The sequence below is a fragment of the Gopherus evgoodei genome, chromosome 10 (assembly GCF_007399415.2).
Source record: "Gopherus evgoodei ecotype Sinaloan lineage chromosome 10, rGopEvg1_v1.p, whole genome shotgun sequence".
Classification (NCBI taxonomy): Eukaryota; Metazoa; Chordata; order Testudines; family Testudinidae; genus Gopherus; species Gopherus evgoodei.
The window spans coordinates 1,197,759-1,223,705 of NC_044331.1; the positions used below are offsets into that span (position 1 = coordinate 1,197,759).

A 25,947-nucleotide genomic window follows, 5' to 3' on the forward strand; every position below is an offset into this window, starting at 1 on the left:
TCACTCACCTCCAGCGCCAGGGTTTTCAGCTTTCTTTCTAGCAGTATGTCAAGCCCAGATCTCAAAGCAGGCACAGCCAGTGATGTGTTTGGGGAAGCAGTGCGGTATTTTGTGCTTCAGAACAGGGTGGCTGAGATAAGGGTCTTTATAATGATTTCCTCAATGTCTTCCCAGTTTTCTGTTGTGTTGCAGCTGTTGTCCTCATCCAGCATTCAAGTATACATTTTCCTGTTTGGGGAACAAGGTGGTGATCAGACCTGTCCATCAAAGTGCTTCTGCAGCAGTAGCAAGCAATGTCACCACACTGGCTCCATGGGTCAGAAAGGCATGTGAACTCTGGACTGAGCCCTGGTGCTGTTCTTACAAAGCCAGACAGCCCCAGAGGCACTCCAGATACAGGAGCCCCTGAGGTCAGTTCTGTGCTCAGAATAACAAGCAAAGAGACAGTTGGCCTAGAGCCCAAACACTGACGCAGGTGACCTCCACCTGTGACCTTAAAGAACGTTGACACTGGTGAGCCTCTACAGCACGCTGCCCCAGTGAAGGAAGCATGCCAGCCCATCAATATGGGCCTCCCAGCAGAGGTGAATGAGGATCTGGTGGCATAGTCAGGATGGTACTCTTACCTGCCCAGCATTCGTCTCGTATGAAGTTTTCATTATGTTTGTTGACAGCATAGTTGGTTAGGTGCATGCAGATATCATCCTGAAGAGGGGACAGCAAGAGACCTTCACACTCAATCTCCAAGTGGCCAGTGAGAGACAAAGGCCCCAGATGCCCAGCAATGCTTAGCCTTCTATCCAGCAACGCTGTTCACCCTCTACCCCAGCCCACCACCTCCTCCCCTCCCCAAGGCCATTCCTTCACCCCAGCCCTAAATCTTCGCCCCTTCACTCTGAGATGCCTGATTTCAGGTCAGCATCAAAACCACACAAACCTATGAACAGTGGTCAGGGCCCGCTGTGGCTGAAATCTTCTCGTGCGCAGCAGCCAGCTGGTCCTGACGCATCTCTCAGATTGTCCACCCCAGCACAAAGTTAGAGCTGCATGGGACTGGTGTCATCTAAGCCGCTGGCAATGGCTTCTGAAACCATCTGCCAAAATCAGTACTTGGTCCTGCTAGTGAAGGCCGGGGCTGGAATCAATGACCCTTCAGGGTCCCTTCCAGTTCTAGGAGACAGGTATATCTCCATTTATTATTTCTCCCTTCCCTTCCCATCCCCTTCTCCATTTGGCCTCCTGCCATCTCTGGATGCTGCAGGGGAATAATCCCCTGCTCCCTGTTCTGCCCTGAAGCCTGGCAAAGCAGGGAGCAGAGCAGACCGGAGGGAATGGGGGCTGTGCACCGGGGGATCCTGGGCTCCTGAAATAACCATCCTGACATGGATCAAAAGGAATGGGGGAAGGCAGAACAGAGCAGGAAGCAGAGGAGAGAGAAGAAGAGAACGAGCCCTGACTTCCCAGGTCTGCGTGCCCCTTAGACAAGGTGTGTTAATCCTATTGACGCTACGCCAGTTGCTTGGAAACGTCCCTTCTTTACCAGGTTGCTGCTGCTGGCTCGATGTACTTCATGGTGGCAAACGGGCCAGCCCTTCCTCATAGAAAAATCTTCAGGGGTCACAGGATGTGACCAGGACTAGATTCGCAGGTCAAATTTGAAGCCATCAATAAGGAAGGGCTGTGAGAGAAAAGGGAGGAGTGCCCGTGAGATCAATAGCATTGCTAACTGCATGGCTCAGGCTCTGCATTCCCAGCTGGGAAGAAGTGCTGAGGGCAGACTGAGGATGGCCCTGCTGGGAGGTGGCAACCTCAATGCTGCTGGCTGAGCTTTCACAGTGGCAGGCTGGCAGGAGTGGGGCACAGGACACCGGAAGGACATGGGGGCCAGCTCACAACACTTTTTTCCAGGACATTGGGAGCCCTTTACCGTTGGATATGTACTGCTGGCAGATCAGGTGCTCCCCGTGGTTTAATCTCCTTGGGTTGCGGGTTAGGAAGATGCCCCTCCCCTGGCAGCCACTGTCTGGCTTGCAGATGTACGTCCTGTTTTTCCTCATTCGCCCGTAGGCCTGGAAATCTCCATAGCTATGTAATGAAGAAAGCATGAACTGTTAGAGCTGCAGGACTCATGGCTGGTGGAGCACTGCATGCTGGTCCATGCAGGGCTCAGCACTGGTGGCAGCCATAAGAGCAGTCCTGCACCCACACTGGGCTACTCCTGAAGAACATTATTTATCACTGTCTCATCACAGCCTGGGGGAAACCTTTACGGCTCTCAGCACCGCCTCCGCCACAGAGAAAGGGTAACAGAACAGCAGCTGCTGCCTAGTCAGGACCCAGCAAGGTTTTAGCTCTACTACTGTGGAGGGAGCAGGGGGAAAGTAACCAACCCTGGCCAAAAGGAGAATGAAACAAACTACAACTGCAGCTTCCTGCGGGCTCTCCTGAAACACATTTGCCAAACTGGACAGAGATGGATGGACAGGAGGCCGGAGCCCAGGCCAGGTGTCTGACCTGGGCATAGCCAACGGGATGACATAGAGGACAGAGGCCCGGCCAGGGTGCTCTGCCTGGGCATAGCCGGACAGGGATGGACGATAGAGGAGGCCGGAGGCCAGGCCAGGGTGCTTGCCTGGTGCCTAGCCAGACAGGGATGGACATGAGAGGACAGAGGCCCAGGCCAGGTGCTCTGACCTGGTGCATAGCCAACAGTGATGGGACGAGAGAGGAGCTGGAGGCCAGGCCAGGGGCTTTGACCTGGGCATAGCCAGGACAGGGATGGACATGAAGAGGAGGCCGAGGCCCAGGCCAGGGTGCTCTGACCTGGGGCATAGCCAGGCCAGGGATGGACATGAGGGTCAGAGATGGCCTAATCTCCAACAGTGCTGCACACTGCTTGGTTCCAATGCCAGCTGCTGGGCACTTCATTTTGAAAAGTCAGGCCACTTATTTAGATGCCTAAATATGAAGCTAGGATGTGCTTCAGCCCCAGTTTGAACCCCTGTCCACAGGTTATTGATCCCTCTGCCTGTGAACTGATGCCTCACCACATCTGCGTGATCCCTTCTAGCCTCTTCTGGATTGTGTGGAAAGCCTCCCGCCCCTGCAAAGGACAAAGCCAGGGTGCTTGTGTGCTGGAGGCAGCCAGCTGAGACCATGGCACCACGGCAGACACTGGCTAGCAATGAGCCTGCGCTCCACCCAGGAGCGGCCAGGTCCTGCCACACCACCCTGAAGGATCCCTCCAGCTGACCAAGGAGGGGTGCTCATGACTGTCAGGGGAAATCCCACAGAATCCAGAAGTCAGAACAAAACGACCTTTAGGCTCACCCTCGCACACTGAGGGCCAGGGCAGGATTCCTTTGCAGTCTATTTCCCGAGGCTTAGTCCAATTCAGATTTAAATCCCTCTCGGGATGGGGCTCCTACCCCTTCCCTGAGGAGAACGATTTCCACACCTAATACAGTGTGATTACATCCGAGATCTGGGACTCTTTAATATAGAGCCCCATCGTCTTACATTCCAAGGAAGGCTACTGGGCCCAGAGTCCAGCACGGATCCTCCAAAAGCACCTTCCCCACGGAAGCTAAGTCCAGTGGTTCCCACTACTCTGACCTCCCTTCCCTGCAGACAGCATCCATCTGTCCTGCTTCTGGCTGGCAGTGCTGGTCACTCACTCAGCAGGCAGGCACCAGGTGCGGGGGAAGATCTGTACCTTTGGGGAAGAGTTTGAGCATCGGTTGAGGTTGCGGGCCAGCAGGTCCTTCCGGCATATCTCTGTCATCCCCGGGAAATGGTTGATTTTTCTGAAACAATGTGTAGCAGAAAGGAGAAGTCTGCAAAAGAGCAGAATGAACCCTCCAGAGCCAATGTGAGTCATTTCAGGGAAGAACAGGACAGGAAGACAGCTGCTCTGCTAGGTGTGCTTGCTCTGAGCCCCATCAGTGGGAGATGATTCATCTTCTCTCAAACCTGGCTTCTCCTCCCAAGAACAGCATGATTCATGGAGATGAGCAGCTGATGAACAAGAACCATGTGCTGAACAGGACTCAGCAACAGACAGGGGATGGCAGCTCTCCAGCTGTCCTCAACCTGTGGCTGATGCTCCACCTCATGGGGTCTAATGGGGTAAAGGCTCGAGTGCTGCAGGGATCCTGCTCTCCCGTACAGACATTGACAGGCTGTGGGGATTGTCCCATAGGTAACAGAAGAGTAGCACCGATGCTGACCTTGGATACTCTACTTCCGGCACCGCATGACATCCAACCAACTCCTCCCTTCCTCGTCCTTGCCTGAGCAACTCCCACGCGCCTGTCCATGGAGGGTCTTTACCTGAACCTCTTCATTTCCATGACGCGCTCCAGAGACCGAGCAGTCAGTCCAGTACACCGTCCACTCCTCATCCTCCCCCACTTCTTTAGACCACAGTGTCGGGCAGCCGCCTCACTGTAGCAAAGCAAGCACATGCAAGAGGGCTCCATCTCGTGGGAATCGGAGATGGGCCCCAAGCATTCACACTCTCTCAGCTGAAGTAGATTGGAAGAGACAGCAAGGAAAGAACACCCCGGACTTCCACCTACACCTCCAAAGGGGAGAAAGACCCTGGGATCCTGGGGAAAGCAGCATGAACATACCCTCCCTTAGCTGAACTGTCCCTGGATCTCACTCCTGGACTAATGAAATATGTCAACCCTGGAAGCGCAATTGTCTGGCGGTCCCAGGAAAGGGGCATGGGGCCTGACCCCAGCTCTTTGGAGATACCAGTTCACCTCAGCTTCTTAGAAGGTGCCAATCATCATAGTATCTGGCAGCTCCCGGGGGGAGGTATCCAGTGTCCATCATTCCATCTAGAAACTCTGTGGTCTCTCCACAGCAGATGAGACTGTAACTTTCAGTACAGCAATTGTGCTCCATAATATGGAACTTGTGTATAATTGGCATTAACCAATACCTGCCAATAGCCACCCTGGACAGAGATGCTGTCATATGTATTCTAATATCGCTCCCTACTCCCACAGAGAGGAGTAAGGTGAGAATCCTAAACCACCTGCCCAAAGTTCATTCCTGGAGGCATTGGCAGGAGGGGAGGGGTCCTCCTGCAGAGATCCAGCCCAGGCAAGTATATATGCAAATCACTGCCATCCCAGGCTGCTCAGTGTCCTACTGTAAGTGAAAGGAGTGCATAGTTTTTCAGTGCACGAGTGTCAACACTGCAAAACACCTGCCTCACAACTGGCAGTACCTGAGCCCCTGTTGCCAATCTTGATAGAGAATGTGCTATGGAGACTAAACTCCCTTCTCATCCCTAGAGGGGTGAGGCTCTCCAGACCAGGGGTGAGTGAGACGCACTGGCAGGGCAGTGTGGGTGGGAAGCTCCCAGTGCTGTGACCAGAGCTGCACCCACTAAGTGCAGAGAGAGCTTCAGCCGCAAAGTCTGGGCAAGCTGGCCAGGGCAAAAGTCAACCTCCAAAACAGCAATCAATCCATTAAAGCCATTGCACAGCCCAAACCCAGTGCTAACAGCCTTCTCCAGCCAGGGTGGGGGCGTTCCACAGCACTTGCCACAGTGAGAATGTAGGTCTGACCAGGAGTCCCTGGCTTTGCCTTCAACCTCACCGCTCTCATACTTGCAGTTGGTCAGGTTGATAGACAGCAGGCCTGGAAGGGAAGAGAGGAGAAAGCAGTGGCTCAGCGACAGACATGCCCATGGTTACCAGAGTGGGCAGGCTGCAGGGAGCTATTCCTAGCCAGCGTTACTGAAGGGCCCTGTCATAAACAGGATAGAACAAGTTAATAGAACAGAAGGCTTCATAATCTCTTGCCTGGAAAGGGTTAAAGAACAGTGAGCCTGGCTGTCACCTGACCGTAGGGCCAATCAGAGGACAGGATACTTTCCCCCCAAAAAATCTGAGGGCAGGGAAGTAGTTTGCGTGTGCTGTTAGTGTTTGGTTGTTGTTCACTCTGGAGGCTCAGAGGGACCAGACGTGCAACCAGGTTTCTCTCCAATCTCTCCGATACAGGCTCTTATAAGGTCAGACTAGTGAGTACTAGGTAGATAAGGCGAATTAGGCTTATGGTTGTTTTCTTTATTTGCAAATGTGTATTTGGCTGGAAGAAGTTCAAATTTGTATTTTGCTGAAAGGATTTTAATTTGTACTTGTATACTTAGACTGGGAGGGTGTTCCCAGTGTCTATAGCTGAAAGACCCTGTACATATTCCATCTTCAATTTACAAGATCATTTTTACTGTTTTTCTTTCTTTAATTAAAAGCTTTTCTTGTTTAAGAACCTAATTGTTTTTTTTAATTTCTGGTGAGATCCCAGGGGACTGGGTCTGGATTCACCAGGGAATTGGTGGGGAGAAAGGAGGGAAGAGGGAGAGAGAGGCTGATTTCTCTCTGTGCCAGGATTACTTTCTCTCAGGAAGAATCTGGGAGAGGGAGAGAGAGAAGGCAGGGGGGAAGGCGCATTTTCCTCTCTGTTTCAGGATTCAAGGGGTTTGAATCACAGTGATCTTCCAGGTAACCCAGTGGAGGGTAAGCCTGGGAGGGGCAACAGTGAGGGGAAGGGGTTACTTCCTGTGTTGAGATCCAGAGGATCGGGTCGTGGAGGTCCCCAGGCAAGGGGTTTTTTGGGGGCCAGAGTGTACCGGGGCACTGGATTTTCCTGGTTGTGGCAACGCTACAGGGTTCTAAGCTGGTAACTGAGCTTAGAGGAATTCATGCTGGTATCTCCATCTTTTGGACGCTAAGGAGTTCAGAGTGGGGAATTGTACCATGACAGGCCCCATCCGTTGTCCTCCTAGGGGCTGGGCACCCCTGTGCTGGCATTAGATGGCAGCTCCCATGCCATGCTAGGATGATAGAACTAAAGGTAAACATTTTGCAGATTATTGTTTGTCGTCGAATTCTATGATCCCAGAGACATGATGTCATCACAGCCCAACTGTTCCCTACTATGTGCATTTGGTTTCCCATACACAGCGACTTGTGCAACCATGGTGACTGAACGATGTCTATCTGCACAGGAGCACTCAACAAACCTGCTCTGGTCCCAGCACAGGGCGGACAGGCCTGGAGCAAGGAATGGAAGGTGGGTTCCCATTTGGAATTCCTCATTAGGGGAATCTGAGTGACTCGAGATTCCTTCTCTGATTTTGAACATCCTCCAAATACCCTAATAAGTTCCAGGCCCCAAAATTCAGAGCTGCCCATTATTCATTCTACTTTGTCTGACCTTTTTTGAAGGGTGTTGATGGTAAGTGGCTGAGACCTGGCACACATGTTCTCCCTGGCCACTACTCACCAAATGCTTGTTTTTCATATGAATAAACAAGCTAAATGAACATTGCTGACAAGGGATAATATCTGTTTCTCCCTTTGCATTTGAGGACAGAAGTTCTAGAATAAATTAGGTAAAAATTGTTCCCTGATGCCCCAGTGGTAATGCCCAAACTTTGCCCACTTCAGACTCAGATTTTCAGAACTGCTTGTGCAAAAACACATCGGCATAATTCATGCGTACCAATTGTCAGTCAAGCAGGTAACTGGTTAGTTGTTCATACACTTCTGTGTGCACCATTTTTGCAATCTGCCTTGATGTGCATAAATAGAGCAGATTGCAACTGCCCTCATCTTCAGCATAGAGGTGGCAGCCAGAGCCTTGACAGGTCACAACATGCATGCAATGGTCCATCCAGAGCTGACTGGATGCAGATCCATCACACAGGCTTCCCAAAGAAGGAAACAACAATTCCCATCAACCCCCTCCCACTGCACTTCCCTTTCCCCTAGGCAGGTCCTGAACCAGGATGTGCCAGGTTCTGTTTTGGGAATGGGAGCTGCACAGCAGCAGGAGAGAAGCCCCAGACTCTGTGGACAGAGACGTGTGTGGAACAGTCTGAGACTTGCCAGATGATACACCTGTGTGCAGGTCTGTATGGTACTCATGGAGGAACAGCAGCTGGGCAGGAACCCAGGGGCACTGGAGCCCCAGTAAGAGCCACTAACTGAGCTTGACTTGGAACCCTGCAAACACCTATTTGACTGGAACAGAGACTGGACTCTAGGGGGTACCCCACAGGCATTAAGTTGGAGTCATGAATCACATTCTGATGCACTCCCCTGTCAGTACCCAGCCCAAGCCAGGGAAGCTAATGATCCAATCAGTGGCCCAAACTGATGATGAGTGCTGGTCATGGGCCACCTGAGACATGTTGTGCATATGCTAAGAAGAAGATAGAATGTGGGGTTGGAGCCAACCTCAAACAGTCATCTAGTCCAACCCTTGTGCTGAGGCAGGACCAAGTAAACTTAGACCAGCCCCTGACAGGTGTTTGTCCAACCTGCTCTCTCAAGCCTCCAGTGATGGAGATTCTACAACCTCCCTTGGAAGCCTGATCTGGAGCTGAACTACCCTTATAGTTAGAAAGTTTTTTCCTAATATCTACCATAAATCTCCCTGGCTGCAGATTAAGCCCATTATTTCTTGTCCTATCTCCAGTGAACATGGAGAACAATTGATCATCATCCTCTTTATAACAGCTCTTAACATAATTGAAGCCTGTGATCAGATCCCCCCCCCCCCACACACACACTCTCTCTCTCTCCTTTTCTCAGGACTAAACATACATTGTTTAACCTTTCCCCATAGGTCAGTTTTTCTAAACCTTTTATCACTTTTGTTGCTCTCCTGTGGAGTCATTCCAACTTGTCCACTTCTTTCTAATGTTTGTGGGCCCAGAACTGGACACAGTGCTCCCGCTGAGGCCTGCAACAGTGCTGAGCAGAGAAAGTGAACTAACATAAACTAACTGCTGCACACAATTACCTCTGTGTCTTACTGTCATACTGATGAGTCTTGACGCCTGACTGGACGCCCCAGGGCCCAAACAAGACCCGCTACCAGGACACTTTGCATTCTAATGGCCAAAGTCTCTATAGATAGCGTATCTGCAAACTTTCCTGCCAGCCCTAGAAACATACCCTTTCACATTAGCCATCTCGGACCACCAGGGCTAGTGCCTACAAGGCCCAGATGCTGAAGTATCTACAGTGTTTGCCTCTGAGCTGTGGTACATCTGGCACCCGACTGGAAGCCTAGGGGTGTGGGGCACTGGGCAGCCACAGTAAGACACCTGAAAAGGTAACATTCTCAGCATGTCACATTCCAGCCTGAGATAAGGGGCCTTGAGTGCCCCTGAAACAGTCAATCAAAACGCAATGGGCAGCTGGCCACACAGCCTCTGATGGCTCCTCTTTGGGTTCAGTGGGACAGTGAGGTCTGGTAGGCCTAGACGACAGCCTGAGGAACACAAGAAAGTAGAAGGCAGAGGAGGTCGATCAGGAAACTCACCTGTGTTTTCTCTTTTTCTTTCTTGGAGTGGTCTCTGCTTCATAGTCTTCTGCCATTTGTTCTTCCAGATCGATCAGTGAGACCGTCGCCAGATCACTTTTCCCACCTGAACTGTGTTTACTCTTGTGCCCTAGGCATGTGTCCTCTGTCTCAAAAGCTCCCTCCTGAAGTGTGCCATCCTGCCGCATATCTTTACTTCCTCCACCCAGTCTCTTAATGTGTTCATTTGCAAACTCTTCTTCCTCCTCCTCCTCTTCCTCAGTATCATTCTCTGATTCGCTGCTGTCATTGGAGTTCATCTTCATTCTGTTAGCTGCTCTTACAAGTTGCATATGAAGGAACTAGTCAGTATGTCATGTGCAAGACAACCTGAACTACAGCTTGTACCAGCTTAAACTACCAGCGCCAGCTAACATCAGAGTGTCCCAACCCCAGCCAAGGCCCAGGCATAGGCAAGTTGTCATAAACAGATAGCTAAGGGTTAATGTCTCTTTCACCTGAAACACCTGACCAGAGAACCAATCAGGAAACTGGATTTTTTCAACTTTGGGTGGAGGGAAGTGTGTCTCGGAGTCTTCTGTCTGCTTGCCTGCTGTCTCTGAGCTTTGGAGAAGTAGTTCTATTTTCTAGTCTTCTGTTTCTAAGTGTAAGGACAAAGAGATCAGATAGTAAGTTCTATGGTTTCTTTTCTTTGGTATTTGCATGAATGTAAGTGCTGAAGTGATTTGATTTGTATTCTTTTTGAATAAGGCTGTTTATTCAATATTCTTTTAAGCAATTGACCCTGTGTTGTATCATCTTAATACAGAGAGAACATTTGTATTTTTTCTTTCTTTTTTATATAAAGTTTTCTTTTAAGACCTGTTGGAGTTTTTCTTTACTTCAGGGAAATTAAGTCTGTACTCACCAGGGAATTGGTGGGAGGAAGAAATCAGGGAAAGCTGTGTGTTGGATTGCTAGCCTGATTTGGCATTTCCTCTGGGTGAAGAGGAAAGTGCTTTGTTCCAGGATTGGGAACGGAGAGGGGGAATCACTCTGCGTAGTTTCACAGAGCTTGTGTCTGGGTATCTCTCCAGGAGCATCTGGAGGGGGGAAGGGAACAAGGATTATTTCCCTTTGTTGTGAGACTCAAGGGATTTGAGTCTTGGGGTCCCCAGGGAAGGTTTTTCAGTGGGACCAGAGTGCCCCAAAACACTCTAATTTTTTGGGTGGTGGCAGCGGTACCAGGTCCAAGCTGGTAACTAAGCTTGGAGGTTTTCATGCTAACCCCCAAATTTTGGACGCTAAGGTCCAGAATCTGGGAATAAGGTTATGTCATGAGTGGCAGCGGCGGGATATAGACAGAATCCAGAAGCCAGCAGGAATATTATATTTTTCTTTTCTCTGCTAAGGGCTTTTTAGCAGAGAGAAACAGTTTGGTTTTAAAAGGGAACCAGAGAGAATTTTTTTTTCTGCTCTCTCTAGCAGTTTGTGGTTTGCATGTTAAGCGAGAAGACTGTTTAGGGTCTTTTGTCATGCAATAGCCCTCCCATTAGGAGGCAAAGTACCAGCACTTATATGCATGCAAATAAAGTGGTTTTTCTGGTTTCCCTTAATTGAACATTAGCTAGAGAGAGAAAGGGAAAAAACACTGTTGCTAGGCAGACTTCAGGAGGCAACAGAGCCTGCAGTTCAAAAGAGAAACACCGGAGGGCACCCCAACACAAGAAAACAGGAACCATGTCTACCAGGACAAAAATGGAGGCCGAAGACCAAATCAAAGAAGCTGAACACAGGAGAGAGATGGAAAAACACAAACAGGAACTAGAAATAAAAGAAAAGAGATGGAGATAAAAGAAAAGGAAGAAAGCCTCAAACTGGCAGCCTTCCAAAGAGAACAGGCAGCCCAAGAGGCAGCACACAAAGAAAACTAGAAGAAGATGAGTTGGCCCACAGAAGGAAGCAAGAAGAAGAAGAGGCGGCCACCGCCGAGACATGGAAAAACAACAAAAACAAATGGAAAAAGAAAATGAAGAGAAGGAAAAACAGAGAAAACATGAACTGGATTTGGCAAAAGCTGGGCTGCATGTGCCAGCCAACCCTAACAACCCGGCGCCAATTATTGCTCCACAGCACAGGAAATTTCCCACCTACAAGGCAGGTGATGACACCGAGGCCTTCTTGGAAAATTTTGAAAGAGCCTGTCTTGGGTACAGCATCCCCGAAGACCAGTACATGGTAGAATTAAGGCCACACCTCAGTGGACCTTTAGCAGAGGTGGCAGCTGAAATGCCCAAGCCGCAAATGAATGACTATAAACTTTTTCAAACCAAGGCCAGATACCGGATGGGGATAACCCCAGATCATGCCCGTCGGCGCTTCAGAACCCAAAAGTGGAAACCAGAGGTGTCATTTCCCAAACACGCCTACTACATTGCAAAAATATGAGGCCTGGTTAACAGGAAACAACATTCAAACCTTGGAAGAAGTGAACCTCCTCATACAAATGGAGCAGTTCTTGGATGGTGTTCCTGAAGACATCACACGGTACATACAAGATAGAAATCCCAAAACTATCGCTGAGGCGGGGGAGATTGGAGCCAAATGGATGGAACTGGCAGAAAGCAAAAAAGCTACTGTCAAGGGGAACGATTACCCCAGGGGGGCACAGACCATAAACCCTACAACCGAGGACAGCCAAAGACCCTCCATACCACCCAAGTAAAGCCACAGATACCCTACTCTTCAACCTCACCAGTCTCCAGTAACTCACCTCGGCCCAGTGACCCATCAGATGGAAGATGCTTTAAGTGTAATGAACCGGGACATATCAAGGCCAACTGTCCCAAGAACACCATGCGAGTGCAATTCATTACACCACCATCACCCAAAGATCCCCAGGCCCAGATGCCTCTCAAATACCCTTGGAGCGAAGGGAAAATTTGAGAGTGGCGGAAAGAGGTTACTGCGTGGAGAGACACGGGGGCACAAGTGTCAGCTATCCACCAATCCTTCGTTGACCCCAAATTCATCAATCCAAAGGCCAAAGTTACAATTTACCCCTTCATGTCACAAGCTGTAGACTTGCCTACAGCTCAACTGCCTGTCCAGTACAAAGGCTGGTCAGGAATGTGGACTTTTGCAGTCTATGATAATTATCCTATCCCCATGCTACTGGGGGAAGACTTGGCCAACCAAGTGAAGCGGGCCAAGAGAGTGGGGAATGGTTACCCGTAGCCAAACCAGGCAAGCTTCCAGACCCATTCCTGTTCCTGAGCCGTCCACAGAGGCCCCGTCTGTGTTACCAGAGACCCAGACAGAGGTAGTGGACCCGGATTCCATGCCTACCACTGAAACAGCCACAGCATCTCCAGTCCCAGGCCCGGAAACTGGAACAGCAACCAGCACCAACAAGTGCAACCACATCTTCAAACTCAACGCCAGAGGGCGCCAGCGAGCCAGAACTGGCAGAAACACCTGACAGCCATACCCAAAAGGCTCAGCCAGAGCCTGAAATACCCTCAGGTGCACCAGCGGAGAGCGGTTCACCAGCAACGGAAACAACCCCATCACCTACATCGCTTCCAGAGGGACCAAGCCCAAGTCCACAGTCTGAGGAAGAACTGGTAACCCCAGCCTCAAGGGAACAGTTCCAGGCTGAGCAGGAAGCAGATGACAGCCTTCAGGAAGCGTGGGCGGCGGCACGGAGCACCCCACCGCCTCTCAGCTCTTCTAATCGATCCCGGTTTGTTATAGACCAAGGACTTTTATACAAGGAAATTCTTTCTGGTGGACACCGGGAAGAATGGCAGCCGCAAAAACAGTTGGTGGTTCCAACTAAGTACCGGGAAAAGCTCTTAAGCTTAGCCCATGATCATCCCAGTGGCCATGCTGGGGTGAACAGAACCAAGGACCGGTTGGGGAAGTCCTTTCCACTGGGGAGGGGATGGGCAAGGATGTTGCAAGTATGTCCGGTCTTGTGAGGTATGCCAAAGAGTAGGTAAGCCTCAAGACCAGGTCAAGGCCCCTCTCCAGCCACTCCCCATAATTGAGGTCCCATTTCAGCGAGTAGCTGTGGATATTCTGGGCCCTTCCCAAAAAAGACGCCCAGAGGAAAGCAGTACGTACTGACTTTAGTGGACTTTGCTACCCGATGGCCAGAAGCAGTAGCTCTAGGCAACACCAGGGCTAACACTGTGTGCCTGGCCCTAACAGACATCTTTGCCAGGGTAGGTTGGCCCTCTGACATCCTTACAGATTCAGGGTCTAATTTCCTGGCAGGGACCATGGAAAAACTGTGGGAAACTCATGGGGTGAATCACTTGGTTGCCACCCCGTACCACCATCAAACCAATGGCCTGGTGGAAAGGTTCAATGGAACTTTGGGGGCCATGATAAGAAAATTCATCAACGAATTCTCCAATAATTGGGACCTAGTGTTGCAGCAGTTGCTGTTTGCCTACAGGGCTGTACCACATCCCAGTTTAGGGTTTTCACCATTTGAACTTGTGTATGGTCACGAGGTTAAGGGGCCATTACAGTTGGTGAAGCAGCAATGGGAGGGGTTTACGCCTTCTCCAGGAACTAACATTCTGGACTTTGTAAGCAACCTACAAAGCACCCTCCGACACTCTTTAGCCCTGGCTAGAGAGAACCTAAAGGATGCTCAAGAAGAGCAAAAGGCCTGGTATGACAGACATGCCAGAGAACGTTCCTTCAAGGTAGGAGACCAGGTTATGGTCTTGAAGGCGCAACAGGCCCATAAAATGGAAGCATCATGGGAAGGGCCATTCACGGTCCAAGAGCGCCTGGGAACTGTAAACTATCTCATAGCATTTCCCAATTCCTCACTAAAGCCTAAAGTGTACCATGTTAATTCTCTCAAGCCTTTCTATTCCAGAGACTTACAGGTTTGTCAGTTTACAGTCCAGGGAGATGATGCTGAGTGGCCTGACGGTGTCTACTACGACGGGAAAAAAGACGGTGGCGTGGAAGAGGTGAACCTCTCAACCACCCTGGAACGTCTGCAGCGGCAACAAATCAAGGAGCTGTGCACTAGCTTCGCCCCATTGTTCTCAGCCACCCCAGGACGGACTGACGGGCATACCACTCCATTGATACAGGTAATGCTCACCCAATCAGAACCCCACCCTACCGGGTGTCTCCTCATGCCCAAGCTGCTATAGAACGGGAGATCCATAACATGCTACAGATGGGTATAATCCGCTCATCTACCAGTGCATGGGCATCTCCAGTGGTTCTGGTACCCAAACCAGATGGGGAAATACGCTTTTGCGTGGACTACCGTAAGCTAAATGCTGTAACTCGTCCGGACAACTATCCAATGCCACGTACTGATGAGCTATTGGAAAAGTTGGGACGTGCCCAGTTCATCTCTACAATAGACTTAACCAAGGGTACTGGCAAGTACCGCTAGATGAACCTGCCAAGGAGAGGTCAGCATTCGTCACCCATGCGGGGGTGTATGAATTCAATGTCCTTCCTTCGGCCTTCGAAATGCACCCGCCACCTTCCAGAGGCTGGTAGACGGTCTACTAGCTGGACTGGGAGAATTTGCAGTTGCCTACCTCGATGATGTGGCCATTTTTTCAGACTCCTGGCCCCGAACACCTACTACACCTGGAAAAGGTCTTTAAGCGCATCAGGCAGGCAGGACTAACTGTTAAGGCCAAAAAGTGTCAAATAGGCCAAAACAGAGTGACTTACCTGGGGCACCAGGTGGGTCGAGGAACCATAAACCCCCTACAGGCCAAGGTGGATGCTATCCAAAAGTGGCCTGTCCCAAGGTCAAAGAAACAGGTCCAATCCTTCTTAGGCTTGGCCGGATACTACAGGCGATTTGTACCACACTACAGCCAAATCGCTGCCCTTTGACCGACCTAACCAAAAAGACCCAGCCAAATGCCGTTAAGTGGACTAATGAGTGTCAAAAGCCTTTACCCAGCTTAAGGCAACGCTCATGTCGGACCCTGTGCTCAGGGCCCCGGACTTTGACAAGCCATTCCTAGTAACCACGGATGCATCGGAGCGTGGTATAGGAGCAGTGCTCATGCAGGAAGCAACAGATCACAACTTCCATCCTGTCGTGTTTCTCAGCAAGAAACTGTCTGAGGAGGGAAAGTCACTGGTCAGTCAGTGAAAAGGAATGCTATGCCATTGTGTACGCCCTGGAAAAGCTACGCCCATATGTTTGGGGACGGCGGTTCCAACTACAAACTGACCATGCTGCACTAAAGTGGCTTCATACTGCCAAGGGGAACAACAGAAACTTCTTCGTTGGAGTTTAGCTCTCCAAGATTTTGATTTTGAAATTCAACACATCACAGGAGCTTCTAACAAAGTTGCTGATGCACTCTCCGTGAGAGTTTCCCAGAGTCCAGTAGTTAAAAAGTGTTCTTAAAATGTAAAAGTCTGTTAGTTATATACTTAGTAGTATATGTAAAGGTGCATGTGTTGTGTTAATCTGTTTATTTTCAAGTTCTAGAAGGAAATTGCCGCCAGTGAGCTTCCCCACTGTCTGCAATTTGGGGGGCGTGTCATAAACAGATAGCTAAGGGTTAATGTCTCTTTCACCTGAAACACCTGACCAGAGAACCAATCAGGAAACTGGATTTTTTCAACTTTGGGTGGAGGGAAGTGTGTCTCGGAGTCTTCTGTCTGCTTGCCTGCTGTCTCTGAGCTTTGGAGAAGTAGTTCTATTTTCTAGTCTTCTGTTTCTAAGTGTAAGGACAAAGAGATCAGATAGTAAGTTCTATGGTTTCTTTTCTTTGGTATTTGCATGAATGTAAGTGCTGAAGTGCTTTGATTTGTATTCTTTTTGAATAAGGCTGTTTATTCAATATTCTTTTAAGCAATTGACCCTGTGTTGTATCATCTAATACAGAGAGAACATTTGTATTTTTTCTTTCTTTTTTATATAAGTTTTCTTTTAAGACCTGTTGGAGTTTTTCTTTACTTCAGGGAAATTAAGTCTGTACTCACCAGGGAATTGGTGGGAGGAAGAAATCAGGGGAAAGCTGTGTGTTGGATTGCTAGCCTGATTTGGCATTTCCTCTGGGTGAAGAGGAAAGTGCTTTTGTTCAGGATTGGGAACGGAGAGGGGGAATCACTCTGCGTAGTTTCACAGAGCTTGTGTCTGGGTATCTCTCCAGGAGCATCTGGAGGGGGGAAGGGAACAAGGATTATTTCCCTTTGTTGTGAGACTCAAGGGATTTGAGTCTTGGGGTCCCCAGGGAAGGTTTTTCAGTGGGACCAGAGTGCCCCAAAACACTCTAATTTTTTGGGTGGTGGCAGCGGTACCAGGTCCAAGCTGGTAACTAAGCTTGGAGGTTTTCATGCTAACCCCCAAATTTGGACGCTAAGGTCCAGAATCTGGGAATAAGGTTATGTCACAAGTCCTTTCTCTTTTACCTGTCTGCCCTTTTCTCCTGGCCTACCCTGGCAATGACCCAGGGAGTCAGCCTTGTCTCTCTCTGCCCTGGTTCCCCAGCAAGCCTTCCACCCACAGCAGCTGTTCTTTTTCCCTTTCCTTTTGCTCTATGCCAGGTAACAGAGGTCACACTGAAGATCAGATTAGACTCTTTCAGGAGCTCTACCTGGGGCTATTTCTAGGGAAGACTCACCCTGTGTGATTAATCTAACAAGCAGCCCCAGGAGACCTTTCTAGCTCCACAACAGAGCTCCTGTACCTCCAAAATACCTAAGAGGCTTGACGCTTGACTGTGTGTCCCTCTCTTTAGAAACTACTGCATGTATGCAGCGTATAGGGCAAAGGGTGACCCTTTATACCAGGGTTCTCAAACAGGGGTTGCCACTTCTGTAGGGAAAAGCCCCTGGTGGCCAGGCCAGTGAGTTTACCTGCCCATCTGCAGGTCCGGCCGATCACGGCTCCCACTGGCCATGGATCACTGCTCCAGGCCAATGGGAGCTGCAGGAAGCAGCATGGGCTGAGGGATGTACAGGCTGCTGCTTCCAGCAGCTCCCATTGGCCCGGAGTAGCGAACTGCGGCCAGTGGGAGCTGCAATTGGCCGGAGCCACGGACGGGGCAGGTAAACATGCCGGCCGGGCCCACCAGGGGCTTTCTCTACACAAGCGGTGACCCATTTGAGAACCCTGCGTAATACCGTGTCACTAATTATTTTATACACCGTTAAATTGCCACACACAAACTGACAGGCTTAGAGTCATGTCGTCTAACGTTTGGCCCCCATTGCCCTCCCAGTTAACAGTTTTTGGCACAATAGCTTTCCAGTGCAAACATCTGCGCCAGTCACCGTCCATTCTTCTACAGCTTCCATGGCTCCACACTCGCACCTCACTCCCTTGGATGAGGGATGTGTCTACCCACAGCCACCTGATCTTTACTTTCCCCCTTTTTCAGGAAGTTCCTAAGATCCCAAGAATACCGCTGAATGCTTAGCCAGATGCACTGTCGGATGGGAATGTGTTATGGTCAGTGAGCTGCTGCTTGGACAAGCCACACATGCAAGTCCCAGCCCCCACCCTCCATTCAAGTCCAAGGTAATTGGAATGGATTTATGTGGAAATAAACGACCTTTATAATGACCAGCAATGCCTATGAGGCCAGTCTGGCATGGTGTGATATGGGGCTCTGAGTTCAGGTTATGCTTACACATAAGCATCTTTAACATATCTGGGAGTGTAGTGGTGCACACAAGCCAGCTTACTGCACTGTTCACTGGCAGAAGGTCAGTGGGGATTTAGGACAAGGCTGACTGCTTGCAGCTCCTTATACTTAGAATGCACCATGTGCTGGCTGACAGGCAGCAATGTCAGTCACGGGCAAGGAAAATCTGCCATTACATTAGCCTGGGCATGCACAAAGGAAACAGTGTAACAGAGGGTTATGAGGCCTATGCTGTCACTTGAACACGGTTCGTAGGTACGACAGCAATGGGCACCCTGGAAATATAACAGAAAGAAAGACTGGCTTCCCTCTGCAGCACCCTGGGACTATGCAGGTACTTTCTCTGTGATGGGCCAGCAGCCAGTCCTAATGCACCCCAGGCCTCGCTTGTCATACGGAAGGTAACTGCACAGCCCAGTGTGCTTCCTAGAACTATATGACGGAGCCACTGGAGGGCGCCCCCAGCCTCCCAGGTGAGGCGAAGGGTGTGCCAGGTGTATGGGTAAGGGCCTAACATCAGTGACCAGCAGCACCAACAGGAGACTGACTGCTAGGACAGCACAGGAGTGTGCTCAGCTGGGCAGTGGGCCACGGAAGCAGGGCCAGGTCCCCTCATCAAGGCCATCACCACTCCTACTCCTCCTGAGATGATCACCGCACCCAGAAGGGAGATCTAACTCCTGCAATGCCCTGCCCCCCATCCCCTGCTCCCCCAGGATGGGTCCTCCCCCCAGGGGGCCCTGCCCCTTCCCCTGCTCCCCCAAGGATAGAGTCATCCCACCCCAGGAGGGACCTGCCCCACCCCTGCTCAACCAGGATGGGATCCTGCACCCCCCCCCGGGCAGCCCGCCTGCCCACCCCTCTGCTCCCCCAGGATTCGATCCTGTCCCCCCAGGGGGCCTGTCCCCACCCTCTGCTCTCCCGAGGATGCGATCCTGCCCCTCCAGGGGGGCCTGCCCCACCCTCTGCTCCCCCAGGATGGGGACCCTGCCCCCAGGGGGCCCTGCCCACCCTCTGCTCCCACCAGGATGGGATCCTGCCCCCCCAGGGGGCCCTGCCCCACCCTCTGCTCCCCCAGGATGCGATCCTGCCCCCCCCAGGGGGGCCCCTGCCCAACCAGGATGGGAACCTGCCTCCCAGGGGGGCCCTGCCCCACCCCCTGCTCCCCCAGGATGGACCCTGCCCCCCCCAGGGGGGCCCTGCCCCACCCCTCTGCTCTCCCAGATGGGATCCTGCTCCCCAGGGGCCCTGCCCCACCCTCTGCTCCACCAGATGCGATCCTGCCCCCCAGGGGGGGCCCTGCCCCACCCTCTGCTCCACCAGGATGCGATCCTGCCCCCCCAGGGGGCCCTGCCCCACCCCCTGCTCCACCAGGATGCGATCCTGCCCCCCCCAGGGGGGGCCCTGCCCCACCCTCTGCTCCACCAGGATGGGATCCTGCCCCCAGGGGGCCCTGCCCCACCCTCTGCTCATCCAGGATGGGATCCTGCCCCCCAGGGGCCCTGCCCACCCTCTGCCTCCCCCAGGATGGGATCCTGCCCCCAGGGGGCCCTGCCCCGACCCTCTGCTCCCCAGGATGGGACCTGCCCCCCCGGGGGCCCTGCCCAAGGGGAGCTGCTCCGACCCTGCTATCTCTCCCTCCGGCCCCCAAGGGTGGACCTGCCCAAGGCGTCGTCCCTGTTCGGCCCCCGCCGGTTTCCAGGCCGCATCCGGGCGGGGCGAGGGCCCCCTGGGGCAACCGCGCCTCCTCCGGCTCCCCCAGGCCTGACGCTGTCTCCATGGCGACCGAAAAGACCCAGCCCCTATTGGGTAACCAGCACTGGGGCGGGGTCAGAACACAGCCCGCCACCCACGCTACCAGCGAGGGAGCCGCCGGTCACGTGATCGATTGGGCTGGCCTGGCTCCGATAGGCTCCAGGGGAAGGTGAACTGGCCTTTGATTGGCTGAGGTAAGGGGGCAACGCTTAAGGGCGGAAATAACAGCTCCCAGCATGCCTTGCAGCAAGGAATGGTCTGTTTTCAGAAGGGAGACTGGTGAGGCCCCCCAGGATCTGTCCTGGGACCAGCGCTGTGCAGCACACCCAGCAATAACCTGGGCAAGGGGGTAAACAGTGAGGTGGCAACGTTTGCAGGCGACACAAAATCACTCAGGCTAGTTAAGCCCATGCCGATTATCGCACAAACTGGGTGAGGAGCAAGAAAACGGCAGATTGAAATGCAATGGTGATAAATGCAAAGTAATGCACATTAGAAAATACAATCCCAACTATACAGATAAAATGATGGAGTCTCAATTAGCTGTTACTGCTCTGCAAGGAGAGGCCTGGACTTGACATAATTTATAGCCGCCTTGTGTATGGACTTAGCATAATCACGAGAGAGAGCGAGAGCGAAGTGAGCGAGCTTGGAGTCATTGTGGATAGTTTCCTGACGACATCCACTCAATGTGAAGCAGCCGTCAAAAAAGCAAACAGAATATTGGGAATCATTAGGAGAGGAATCTCTCTAGCTAATCCATGGTATGCCCCACATTTCAAACAGGGTGTACAGGTTCTGGTCGCCCCATCTCAAAAAAAGATACCTTAGAATTGGAAAAAGGTTCAGAGAAGGGCAACAAAAATGATTAGGGGGATGGAACAGCTTCTGTATGAGGAGAGATTGAAAAGACCTGCGACTATTTGGCCTTCTAAAGAGACGGATAATGGGGGATATGATAGACTTCCACCACCCCCTGCAACACGCCTGCAATCTCTTGGAACCTCGACCCCTGTCAACACCTCCAGCATGCCCCCAGCCACTGGCAGCCCCAACCCCACAGTGCCCCCCCCAAGCATGTCCCCAGTTGCCCATCCCGCTGGAAGCCCCAAGCCCCCCAACACCCCCTGACCGCTGCCCTCACTGGGAGCCCTGACCCCACCCCCTGACCGCTGCCCCTCACTGGGAGCCCCAACCCCACCAATGCCCCCCCACAGCCACCTGTCCTGCTGGGACCCCTGACCCCAACTCCCCCCCATCACTGCCCCTCACTGGGATCCTCGACTCCACCAATCCCCCTGACCACTGCCCCTCACTTGGATCCCCAACCCCACCAATGCCCCCCCCCACAGCCACCTGTCCCGCTGGGACCCCTGACCCCAACTCCCCCCAATCACTGCCCCTCACTGGGATCCCCAACTCCACCAATGCCCCCTGACCACCGCCCCTCACTGGGAGCCCTGACCCCACCAACGCAGCCACTACAGAACTAAATTGACTTAAGTTGCATCAACATACATCGGTTTGGCATGTCCACACTGGCTCCTTCTGTTGGCATGTGTGTCCTCACCAGGAGCACTTGCACCAATTTAAATGTCGGAGCAGCACTGATATCCTGAGCCCCACCGCCTGGGGGACCAACAGCCTGAGCCCTGCCACCTGGGACTGACAGCCAGAACAGTCTGATGTAAGCAGTGGAGTGTCTACCCAAACACTGCATCAACCTAACTGCATTGACTGAAGCAGTACACCTCATGGAGGTGGAGTTTTTAGGTCGGTATACTTGGCAACTCACATCAGTGGGAGAACGGCTGTAGTGTAGACTTTGACAGAGCTAGGTGGATGTAAGCCAACCTAACTCTGCGGTGTAGACCAGGCCTTAGCTTCCAAGTGAAAGGCTGATTCTACCAGCTGCTTGCCCCATATTCCCTGGGGCCCTGAGCGCTAGCATGGATTCCCTTGAACTCATTTCTGTCATAAAGATTCTGCAGTCAGATTAGCTGCCGGTTCTGTGGATGATGTACAAGCCAGTGTAGCCTCCTGTACCCAAACTGGGGGTCTCTGCAAGGTTAGGGTAGACTCAAGCCCCATCCCTCTGAGCTGGGGGGGCCCTGCAGGGCTACCTATCTATGGTGTTTTCAGGGTGTCTGTCATAGTGGCATCTAAGCACTGGAATAAAGTGAAAAGCTATGACTGGTTCATGCTGGAAGCTGCTCTGTGGAATAGAAAGAGGTCACTGGGACGCAGGCACATTCTGATCAAACTGCCCCTTTACCATGTGCTATTGGAAAGAGAGCGGACAGGAAGTTGCATGATGCTGCGGCATTTCCAAAGGTGGGGGTTTATTGCCTGATTCACCAGAAACAAGCCAACAGTTCAAACATTAACTAGATTAGGAACTTGGGGGTCACACTCCTGCTTTATCTCCCACTCCCAGCACACCGCAGAGCCCCACTTAAACACACATGGGGCAAGTGAGGTTAAGGACAAAGCCCGCCATGGAGATCTTCCTTCATTTGTTGCCAATGATGGTACAACAGGCCAGTCGGTGTCCCAGAGGGTCCAGTCTGCAGTGCCCGCAGAGACAGTGGTTCAAACAGCAAGGTTGCCTCCGTGCTGGATCCTGGAGGCAAATCCAGTCACTCCCTGCTCCCCGACTGCCCCAATGAATGATTCTACAGCAGTTACAAAATACGCAAGAGTGAGACTTGACCGACCAGAAAGTGCGACGCCATGTGCAATGCAGAGCCCATGTAGTTACTCTGTGAGAAGTGTCACCAGCTGGCCTCGGAGCTGTGACAGCTGTGGCTCAGGAAGGAGGTATCTCTGGATGATGTTAATAGCTGCTGTCTCCGTAAGGCTGGAAGTCCTCGGCAGTTTTGATGGGCAAGTGCCCAGCCAGCTCACAAAGTGCCACATTAAATGCAGCTTCCCCTTTAGACCCAAAGCAGGACCTCCTGGGCCAGATGAGCACCCGGATTCCAGAGCGGGTCTCCGAGTGGGATGACTCCCCAGGAGCAGTTCCCCGAGTCACAAACACGTTGTGTGCAATCTCTTTATCCACCAGGTAGTCAGTGACTCGGCAGACATTGTGCGCTAGGGCCCCCAGACCCTCCCCTTCACTGTAGAACAGGAACCCTGGGGCTGGGACCCCCTGCAGGAAGTGGAAGTTGAGTGTAGGGCACAGGGGTTCGCCTGGGGCAGTCTCAATCAGGAGCTCCCAATCCAGGTAAAACCCATGTAGGTGCAAGTGGTTGACCGAGGCGAAGGCTCCCAGGCTGTTAAACCCAACGCGGAAGCCTAGGTGGGCACTGAGAAGAACCGACTCCAGCCCGAACTGGAGCAGCTCCTGGGTGAGAATCTGAGGTAGGCAGAGAGCGGGGTCTGGAATAAAGAGCACATGTCCAAACTCCAAGGGGCTGATATTAATCACTACTAGGATGCAGTCAGGTGTCCCTGGGAGTTTCGACTCCAGCGGGCCCCCTTGGAACTGAGAGCAACCCCTGCTAGGAGGGTGGGGAGTTGGGGCCCTGACCATATGGAAGAGGATTTCCTCTGGTTTGATCTTATTGAAGTGGAATTGCTTGGGGTCGAATTTCTGCCTGACACTCTGGATGTCCTGTGGTTTCCTTCTCTCCAGACCTCTCTGGATGTTCAGCTGGGCCACAAACCGGACATTCCCTGGCAATATACGGGTCTGCAGCTCCCCCAGGTGATACCTGAACAGACCAAGCTTCATCCTCTCCTCCCAACCGGACTGCAAAGCTCTATCAAAGCGAGACATGGTGCGGGTTGCTGGCCCCTCTGATCTGCTTCTCCACCACCCAACCCCATACAGAACAAAATCCTCTTCCCCATAAACAAAGTCCTCCCAGCAGGACACAGCATGGCACTCCGGCTGCTCCTGGGATGGCAACCCCAAAGTTTCATGACGGGCTTGGCAGGCACCCAGGGACATTGCCATGTTAGATGAGCAGCAGCACCTACTCAGGGCTCCCTTGCAGGCAGCATCTCCAGCTGATCTGAAACAGACAATGGAATAAGCAGAGGCAGTTATGGGGACATGGACAAAGCAAAGAGAAACAGCCTGTCTGTACGTAACGCCAGGACTCCAGTGCCAGTTTTACTGTTGCAGAGCGGGGGAGTGCTGACAGCGCAGGTCTGGGAATCAGGCTGCTTGGTCCTTTAAGTCACTGTGTGCACTTAGGCAAGTCCCTTCCCCACCCATCACATGGGGAGAATACTGACCTCCCAGGGGGCTGAGAGGGTTTAGGTAGTTTAGAAGGTGTGTGAGATCCTCTGGTGGAAGGGCAAAGTATTGCCAATTATTGTAGCATTGTTACAGGGAGTACTAGGAACGCAGCCACACCGGCTGAGAAAACTCCAGCAGTGCAGGTCTTGGAGAGCAGAGCACCACAGGCCTCTGTGCTCTGAGCCCCAGTCCCATCGAATACAGTCTAGTGCAGGATCTCTGTCCTGCTGTCACACACTGCCTGGGATCATTCTAGCTACCCCAGAGATCACCCCTCCCTGCAAGATTTCCCAAGCCAGCGACATAGCACGGGGCCAAGGAAACTACTGGAAGGTTTGTGAGGGCAGGAGACAGAATCTTCATCAAGATGGAGCTGGACAATGGAACTCACTGCTGTGGGCCTTATTGCGCTCAGAACTAAAGCAAAACCTGTCTGGCTTCCCGCACACCCCCCCCACACATGGCCCCAAACAACCCTGTCAGCTGATCACCAGGCGTCTCCTAAGGCCTGGGACAGAACCCTGGAGACAATTACTGTTAGTAGGGGCTGGCAGGGTGCAGGCCGGGGGCTGTGAGCCCCACGCAGAGACACTCACCATGGTCGTGCAGAGAGAGGCCAGGGCAGTAGTGACAGGGCGCCTGTCCCCAGTGATCCAGGAGCCCCGTGTGTAGACTCGGGAAGTGCAGGGGGCTCCCATGACCACACACGTGCTAACAGGTACAGACTCAGGCCCTGCCCAGGGCACCTCTGCCCCCGCCCAGCGCCGGGCGGCTCTCCAGCTCCGCGCGGCCCGTCGCACCGCTTCGCTAGCGGCGGCTCAGGCTCCTGGAGCCCAGCTCCGGCCAGCCGGGAGCGGTGTCCGCCACCACCCCGGCCCGGAGCCGCCAGCTCATTTCCTGCCGCTCGGCCCCGCCCGCCTCAGACACAGCCCGCACTCACCGGCCGGCCGGCCGGCCGCCTGCCCGGGGTGGGTCTGCAGAGCCCTGCGGAGCGCGGCGGAGCTGCCGCGGCCCGGCCCCGCGGGACCCGGGCGCTGTCTGCGCTGCCGCGCCAGGTTCCCAAGCTGGGCCCGGAGGAGGAGGTGCTGGAGCTGGTCTCCGCAGCAGCAGGATTTGCTGGGGAAGTGACTCGCCCTGCACCTGCAGGCCACTCCCCGCTGCTGCCCCTGGGCTCCGCCAAGGCCGGGCCGGGCCGGGCCGGGCCCAGCGGAGCCGGAGCGCGATGGCTCTGCAGAGAGGGGAGGAAGTTGTGTTTAACCCCGCGGTTTGCCTTAGGGCGCTGCTTTAGCGCCAGAATCTCCCCCATCGCCGGCAGGCAGCGCCAGCTCCACAAGAACCCTGGGGGGCAGTGCTGTTGGGAGCCTGGCACTGCCCAGTGGGCCTGGCAGCACCCGGAGAACAGCGCCACCCTAGCGTGAGGGAAACGGGGATTATTTAGTCTGCAGAAGAGAAAAGACGGTACTCACCTTTGTAACTGTTGTTCTTCGAGATGTGTTGCTCCTATCCATTCCCAGTTAGGTCGTGCGCGCCGTGTGCACGTTCGTCGGAGATCTTACCCTAGCAACACTCGGTGGGCCGGCTCGGCACCCCCTGGCATGGCACCGCTATGGCACCGGATATATACCCCAGCCAACCAGTCACCCTTCAGTTCCTTCTTGCCGGCTACTCCGACAGTGGGGAAGGAGGCCGGGTTTGGAATGGATATGAGCAACACATCTCGAAGAACAAACAGTTACAAAGGTGAGTAACCGTCTTTTCTCCTTCGAGTGCTTGCTCATAACCATTCCAGTTAGGTGATTCCCAAGCCTTACCTAGGCGGTGGGGTCGGAGTGTGAGATGTGGCAGTATGCAGAACCACTGTGCCAAAGGCTGCATCATCTCTAGATTGCTGGACCAGCGCGTAGTGCGAGGTGAAGGTGTGGACGATGACCAGGTCGC

The 25,947-nt window shown here is 52.8% G+C and overlaps 1 protein-coding gene and 1 pseudogene across 1 annotated transcript; both read right to left on the minus strand.

The window, feature by feature from the left end:
• LOC115658763 overlaps nt 1–19,782 on the minus strand; it is a 70,632-nt pseudogene extending 50,850 nt beyond the window's left edge.
• A 2,290-nt stretch (nt 19,783–22,072) lies between these two features.
• Nucleotides 22,073–25,547, minus strand: GDPGP1 (GDP-D-glucose phosphorylase 1). Its single transcript, XM_030577616.1, has 2 exons — nt 24,954–25,547; nt 22,073–23,779 (listed from the first exon to the last, which is right to left on the minus strand). The coding sequence occupies exons 1-2, from the start codon at nt 25,313–25,315 to the stop codon at nt 22,594–22,596; spliced, it is 1,548 nt and encodes a 515-aa protein (XP_030433476.1). The 5' UTR covers nt 25,316–25,547; the 3' UTR covers nt 22,073–22,593.
• Nucleotides 25,548–25,947: the final 400 nt, after the last annotated feature.